This window comes from Camelina sativa, chromosome 11 (genome assembly GCF_000633955.1).
Source record: "Camelina sativa cultivar DH55 chromosome 11, Cs, whole genome shotgun sequence".
Classification (NCBI taxonomy): domain Eukaryota; kingdom Viridiplantae; phylum Streptophyta; class Magnoliopsida; order Brassicales; family Brassicaceae; genus Camelina; species Camelina sativa.
Window position 1 is genome coordinate 45,203,757 of NC_025695.1, and position 6,900 is coordinate 45,210,656.

General features: G+C 38.9%; 3 protein-coding genes across 3 annotated transcripts in view; 1 reads left to right on the plus strand and 2 right to left on the minus strand.

The window, feature by feature from the left end:
- LOC104726510 (protein TOC75-3, chloroplastic-like) overlaps window positions 1-2,111 on the plus strand; it is a 4,264-nt gene extending 2,153 nt beyond the window's left edge. Inside the window, exons 3-8 of the mRNA XM_010445378.2 lie at window positions 49-309; window positions 461-682; window positions 778-885; window positions 975-1,169; window positions 1,250-1,753; window positions 1,843-2,111. Of these exons, the coding sequence (XP_010443680.1) occupies window positions 49-309; window positions 461-682; window positions 778-885; window positions 975-1,169; window positions 1,250-1,753; window positions 1,843-2,082 (1,530 nt within the window). The 3' untranslated portion in view covers window positions 2,083-2,111. The remainder of the gene's footprint in view (window positions 1-48; window positions 310-460; window positions 683-777; window positions 886-974; window positions 1,170-1,249; window positions 1,754-1,842) is intronic.
- On the minus strand, window positions 2,774-3,631 carry LOC104728990 (putative pumilio homolog 16). The gene has a single exon (XM_010447895.2). The coding sequence runs from the start codon at window positions 3,623-3,625 to the stop codon at window positions 2,774-2,776; it is 852 nt and encodes a 283-aa protein (XP_010446197.2). The 5' UTR covers window positions 3,626-3,631.
- LOC104728991 (UDP-glucuronic acid decarboxylase 3) lies at window positions 4,440-6,894 on the minus strand. The gene is made up of 11 exons (XM_019231466.1): window positions 6,836-6,894; window positions 6,376-6,462; window positions 6,212-6,299; window positions 6,016-6,107; window positions 5,864-5,928; window positions 5,700-5,788; window positions 5,525-5,602; window positions 5,339-5,432; window positions 5,118-5,248; window positions 4,974-5,014; window positions 4,440-4,877 (listed from the first exon to the last, which is right to left on the minus strand). Exons 2-11 carry the CDS (start codon window positions 6,454-6,456, stop codon window positions 4,695-4,697), a joined length of 942 nt encoding a protein of 313 aa, XP_019087011.1. The 5' UTR covers window positions 6,457-6,462; window positions 6,836-6,894; the 3' UTR covers window positions 4,440-4,694.

The following is a 6,900-nucleotide window of genomic DNA, read 5'->3' on the forward strand; positions in this document are numbered from 1 at the left end:
ATTGAGAAGGCAAGACCTTGTTTGTTGCCTGGATCAGTTCAGCGAGAGGTGATGCATATGTTAAGGGATCAAAGGAGTTTAAGTGCGAGGTTTTTGCAGAAGGTTACAGATCGAGCTCTTAAATGGTACCAAGACAAAGGGTATGTGTGTGCTAATATGAATATTGGATGCTTGAACAGTAAGGAACTTGTTCTTGAAGTTGTGGAAGGAGATATAACAAAGTTGGTTATTCAGTTTCAAGATAAGCTTGGAAATGTAGTTGAAGGTCACACACAGATCCCTGTCGTGCGGAGGCAAATTCCCAAACAGGTAAGTGTATCTCGATCCAGCTCAATGTGTTCACCATTGATGTGATTGTGATTATGGATCATGACTTAAAATTACTAAACCATTTAAAACGTATTTAGAGATTTCAGATGATAAACTTGTACTAATATATGTTTTTTTGTTTGGTTAACAGCTTCGTCCAGGTCATGTGTTCAACATGAAAGTTGCGAACCAAGCTGTGCAGAACATTCACTCTTTAGGCTTGTTCTCTAATACAGAGATAATTCCAATTCCAGATGAGAAAAATGAAGGAGGTTTAATTCTTGATTTCAAGCTTAAGGAGAAAGATCAGAGATCAGTAGACGTAACTACAGATTGGGATATTGTTCCTGGACCCCAAGGGTATCCTTCATTGGTATGTGCTGCTGCTACTAAACTTGGAACTTGTTAAGTTTTAAAATCGGCCCTAAATTTGCTTAATGTCCATTGTTTTTTATCTTGCGTTATTAGGCTTCGCTTCAGCCAGGCGGGACTGTTTCTTTCGAACATAAAAACATCAAGGGCCTTAATCGATCTCTCATGGGTTCAGTGTCCACTAGCAACCTTTCGAATCCTGAGGTACACTTGGTTTTCATATGATTCTGATACATATCTGGTTCAAACATTAGTCTGATAACATCCATATATACACTTGGTCTTGCTCGCAGGATGATCTTTCGTTTCAGTTTGAGTATGTACATCCATATCTTGACGGTGTTTCCAATCCTAGAAACCGTACTTTCAAAACAAGCTTCTTCAACACCGGTAAACTTAGCCCAGTGTTCACTGGAGGACCTGGCTTTGAGGAAGGAGTGGCTCCAATCTTGGTGGATCGAGCTGGTGGAAAAGCTACTATAACTGAGGTAATAACCAAGTCCCCTGTCCCTGTGATCAACTTGTTTTCTTCTCCTACAAGCAAACCTAAACAAATTTTTGCGCGCAGGACTTCACACGTCAGAGTAAACTTACATATGGACTTGTGTTGGAAGAAATAACAACCAGAGATGAAAACAAACAAATCGCTTCAAATGGTCTGGTGTTATTGCCTAATGGAGCAATCAATGTTGACGGACCTCCAACAACTCTCAGTGGTACCGGTACTGATCGTATAGCCTTTCTACAAGGCAACATAACCCGAGACACCACCAAGTTTGTGAATGGTGCTATTGTTGGAGATAGAAATATCTTTCAGGTGGATCAAGGCTTGGGTATAGGAAGCAAGTTCCCACTCTTCAACCGTCACCAACTAACCTTAACAAAGTTCATTCAGCTGATGCAAGTAGAAGAAGGACCCGGTAAACAAGAACCACCAGTTCTAGTCCTCCATAGCCATTATGGTGGCTGCGTAGGTGATCTTCCAAGCTATGATGCTTTTGCTCTTGGAGGACCTAAATCTGTTCGAGGTTACACCATGGGAGAGCTCGGTGCAGCTAGAAACATTCTCGAGGTATAGATGATATAACAGAACTCATATACAAGATCGTTTTCTAAACCTAATTCTGATGGAGTTTTTTTTTTGGTGTTACAATTGTATAGGTTAGTGCTGAGATTAGAGTACCTGTGAAGAACACACATGTGTATGCATTTGCTGAGCATGGAAACGATTTGGGAAGCTCAAAAGATGTGAAAGGTAATCCCACGGCCGTGTACAAGAGAATGGGACATGGTTCATCTTATGGTGTTGGTGTGAAACTCGGTCAGATACGAGCTGAATTTGTTGTAGATCACAATTGTGGAACCGGTGCTCTGTCTCTCCAGTTCGGAGAGAGATATTGAGGTTTAAGTTTGACACGTCTTGCAAAAGAATTGCTCCTTGTTTTTGGTTGTTCACAATTCGTTAACTAAAACATCTACTTTGGTTAATATAAAACTGGATAAAACTGGATACTCTGTAATATTTAACTTTTAGATCATTTGGTTATGTAAATTATTGATTATCAATTGTGAAGCTTTTCTATTTAACGAATCCAGAATTTCGTTTTGACAATCAATTTTATTCTGTAACTTGTTCGTCTATTCGCCCAAAAAAAAACATATTTGTTATGATGTAAAATCCAAATTACGTTACATAGAATTAAGATAAACTACTTTTTCAATTAACCTGAATTTCGTTTTGACAATCAATTTTATTCTGTAACTTGTTCGTTTATTCGCCAAAAAAAAAACATATTTGTTATGATGTAAAATCCAAATTACGTTACATAGAATTAAGATAAACTACTTTTTCAATTAACCTGTAACAAAAACATATATATGCAATATTTAAAGTTTCAAATTGAATTTAGATCATTACACCAAAATAAATCGACAAACTTCTCCTACTAACTAAATTTCACCAAAAATCCTAACAAAAAAAAAACCAAAACCCCCCAAAAAAATCTAAAAATAGAACACATTTAAAACCCGGTTGACAAGAAAACAAACGAACACTTCAAACGTTAAAGTAACCCACTAGTTTGGGATAAAGCTAATAGGATGATATCAAAACAGAGTCCAAGATGGTTGCAATGTTTCTTCCAGGAGACCTAGGCAAGAGATGGCGAAAAGGGATTAGCTTGTTCACCAAACCATTAAACAGATCAGCCGTCATATAGCCCCTCGTGAGTCCCAGTGCCTTCCTCACCACGAAATTCCCATACTCGCTCCTCGCCAGCCTCATCAACCTCTCTCCCTCGCACTTCACAAGATCCATAACCACCTCTTCCATTACCGAGTCCCCCACTTTCAAAAGCCCCTCCACGATGTAGCTTCCAAACTTCTTAAACGAGAGATCAACGTAGTGGCCTCGTAGATTAACAGCAATGTTACGCGTGCAACGCATGTCTTTCAGTCTAAGCAAGTGTTGGATCACAAAGTTCCCGTAAGGATCATTGCTTAGCCAAACAGCGTTGTTCGCGACTAGGTCTAGGAGCTGGTTTCTGTAGGAAGAACGGTCCAAGTCGGTTATGATTTCGTTGAGGGCGATGCAACCGTGTTGGTCACGCGCTAGGTAAAGCACATACTGGAGAATGAGCTTGTACAGTGGCTCCTTCTTGTCCTGTTGGAAAACTCTAGTTCCCTGTATCCCCACGTAGGACGCGTGCTTGTCTGTCATGACCTGGAGGAAGAGGCGCGTGATAGCTTCGCAGAAGAGACCGTCCATGTATTCGGATCTCCCCATGAGTCTCTGTATGTTTTTGGAGCCGTTATGGTCTCTTGCGATCTCCATGAAGAAATCGGAGTCTGAAGTCAGCGTATACACCATCCGTTGAAGCTTTATTATGTCGAACACTGAGATCACGTCTTTAAAGTGAGGCACATCTTCGTCGCTTCTAGTCATTAGGTTAAAGATCCATTGCAGAGTGGCTATCTCCAATATTTCAGGTGCTAAACCCTCCGTGATCTCCCAGTCCCCGCAGAATAAGGAATCTCCGCCGCCACGTGAAAAAGGAGGAGGAGGAGGAGGAGGACGAATCATCGGAGGCTCCGCATTCATGAATTGTCTTGCCGGGGCAAAACGGAGGTCTGGTAAAGCATCAAACATTGTCGACATGGAAAAGGGATTGGTGTTTGCCATTGTATTAGGTTCGATCTATGGAATTGAACAACTTTCGGAGATGATTAGGGTTTTTGTTGTGATTTTTGAGAATGCTAAAGATTTGAGTGTTCTGAATCGTTATGATAGGTTATATATATACGAGTCCGAGAGGTTTTGGTTTTACTTTTCCTACTCAAAACATGAGTCACGTAGGTTGTTACTTCTCCCAAAAGAAATTGGAAATCTATCTAACAACATCGCTAGAGTTTCCTTTTTACCGTTGACAAAAAAAGATAGTTTTCTTTTTACCTTTTTTACGTCTAACTAAAATACTGATTGCGTGTTCAGATTTCTCAATCTTAAAATTACTTTAAACAAATTTAATGATTGAAAAGTTTAATCAACATAATACTTAATTCTCAATCTTAAAATTACTTTAAACAAATTTAATGATTGAAAATTTTAATCAACATAATACTTAATTCCAAATTTATAATTCAGAATCTTAGATAATGACACACCAACGATGGTTACAACTTACGTAAAATAATCTGTTTGGCACATATATTTTAGTCGGTGTATATGACGATCAAAACATTATAATACCGTCTGAAAATAAATGTGAAAAAAAATTCATTAAAGCTGTAAATCGATAAACCAGAACCACAAATATATTGAGAAAAAACAAGAAAGAGTCTTCACAAAAAGACCCTTTACCAAACTTATTTCTCTACGAACAAAAGCAATATGAATAACACATGAAAACCAAACGACCACCACTTTGTAAGTATGATAACATCACCATATATATATAACTCAACAGCTGACGACAACTCAGTGAACTCAAAACCGCGTCTGTGTGTTTTGCGTTTTAGTTTTTGGGGACGTTAAGCCTTAGTCGGAAATCTTCTTCCATGAGGGGAAGTCCTTCTCTGAGCTTCACCTTTGGCTCCCAACCCAACACTTCTTTGGCCTTACTAATGTCTGGTTTCCTCTGTCTTGGATCGTCTGGTGTGTTCTCCACCATCTTTATCTCTATGCTTGGGTTTATAAGCTGTGATTTCATATAAACAAAACAAAACGTTAAGGAACGAAAACATGAATCATATGCAAGATTTATCATAACGTTTTAGAGTAAATCGACTCATACCTCCTTAACTGTCTCAGCTAGTTCCACCATTGTAAATTCACCTGAGAAACAGAGAGATTTAGACAGAAGCAGTTGTAAGTTTAGATTAGAGTTGCTCACTCTAGTTATAGGGACTAAAGTTAAGGTTGGATTGGAAAGGCGGACCTGGGTTACCGATGTTGATAGGACCAGTATCATCACCTTCCATAAGACGGATAAGTCCATCTACCATGTCGGATACATAACAGAAACTGCGGGTCTGTGTCCCGGGTTTCTGAACAGTCAATGCCTCTCCCCTACAACACATTCATGGAAACAACTAAGCAGAGATGAAAAAAAAACAAAAAAAACTGGGGTTTGATGAGTTGAGAGAGCAAATACTTTACCTGAGTGCTTGAGCAATGAAGTTGCTCACGACACGTCCATCATCAATGTTCATTCGAGGACCATACGTGTTGAAGATTCTAGCAATGCGGATTTCTACAAATAAACGAACAGGCGAATGAGAATCTTAAAGGAATCACTGGATAAAGAAAGAGTCATGAAGTGAGTTTGGAAGAACACAAACTAACCAATGCCGTGTTGTCTGTGGTAGTCAAACATCAAGGTCTCTGCTACACGCTTGCCTTCATCATAGCAACTCCGAACCCCTTTTCATAACAGCAAACCAGGTCAAGTTTACAAAAGCTGTAAAAATCAAAATGCAAGAAGATTCCTTATATAAGATGAGAACCATTTGAAACTTACCAATTGGGTTGACATTTCCCCAGTAGCTCTCTGGTTGAGGGTGGATGAGAGGATCTCCATAAACTTCCGAGGTTGAGGTGAGCAAAATTCTGTTCAAAGAAGAACAAATCTTAGCTGCAAAGCTGAGGGGTTAATAAAGGATGTAATCTAGAAAGATTCCGAACCTTGCTCCAACACGCTTGGCAAGACCGAGCATGTTTAGTGTACCGATCACATTGGTCTTGATTGTCTGCAGAAACAAGATTACATATTATAAAACTACTGGTTCCTTCTGACTATACTAAAGCGACATAAGAACAATATATCCTACACAAACCTTAACAGGGTTGTACTTGTAGAAGATAGGAGAGGCAGGACAAGCAAGATGGTAAATCCTATCAACCTCGATCAACAAAGGCTCCGTAACATCTATATAACCCGAAAACCAAATAGAGATGATGTCTGTCAACTCTTGTTGGCATAAAATATATAATCCACCTTTTGACAATAAACTGAGAGTCTGAAGACCATACCGTGACGAATAAGCTCAAACCTCGGGTGACCGATCCACTTCTTGAGGTTTTCTTTTGATCCAGTGAAATAGTTATCAGCAACAATCACCTGGAGAATAAAAAACGAAACAATTAAACTTGAGGAAACAAAAAAAGCATCTCAAGTTTAGTAGAAGTATACATACCTCATTCTTCTCATTTTCCATGAGCTTATCAACCAAGTGAGAACCGATGAAACCAGCTCCACCAGAAATCAAGATCCTCATATTGGACTAAAGAAAACAAGAAAATGACACAAACAACAACAAAAGTAAGAAACTTTAAACTCATATAACTTACATAAGAACCCTCCAATCACAGCCAATCAGATCAAACTAATAAAACCCCCACAAGATCTGATTCTGTAAAAAAACTAGAATGATCCAGTGTCCTCCCAAAATGTAGGCCAGCAAAAAAAGGGTCAGATCTAAGTGACATAAACAAAGGATTGTAGTTCCAAGTATCTTCATTTACAATGCCAAAGAGATCAAGTTCCATTACATAAGATCATTGTGACACAACACAACTAAAACAATGCAATTTTCGAAGGGCGATCGCATCTTGAAATCTCAAAATTGAAACTTTTACAGAAATTATAAAAGCTACCTGAAAAAACTTGGAATTGCGCAGAGGAGAAGGAGAAGGAGGAGGCTTTGTGCTGTTTTGTTTCT

Excerpts from the sequence above, each read along its gene's own strand:
- LOC104728990 (XM_010447895.2), bottom strand. The coding sequence starts at position 3,625 with ATGACTAGAAGCGACGAAGATGTGCCTCACTTTAAAGACGTGATCTCA.
- LOC104728991 (XM_019231466.1), bottom strand. The coding sequence starts at position 6,456 with ATGAGGATCTTGATTTCTGGTGGAGCTGGTTTCATCGGTTCTCACTTG. Across the intron at positions 5,603-5,699 it reads GGGAAATGTCAACCCAATTG|GGGTTCGGAGTTGCTATGAT; the intron begins GTAAGTTTCAAA and ends TGTTATGAAAAG. Across the intron at positions 5,433-5,524 it reads CCACAGACAACACGGCATTG|AAATCCGCATTGCTAGAATC; the intron begins GTTAGTTTGTGT and ends GTTTATTTGTAG.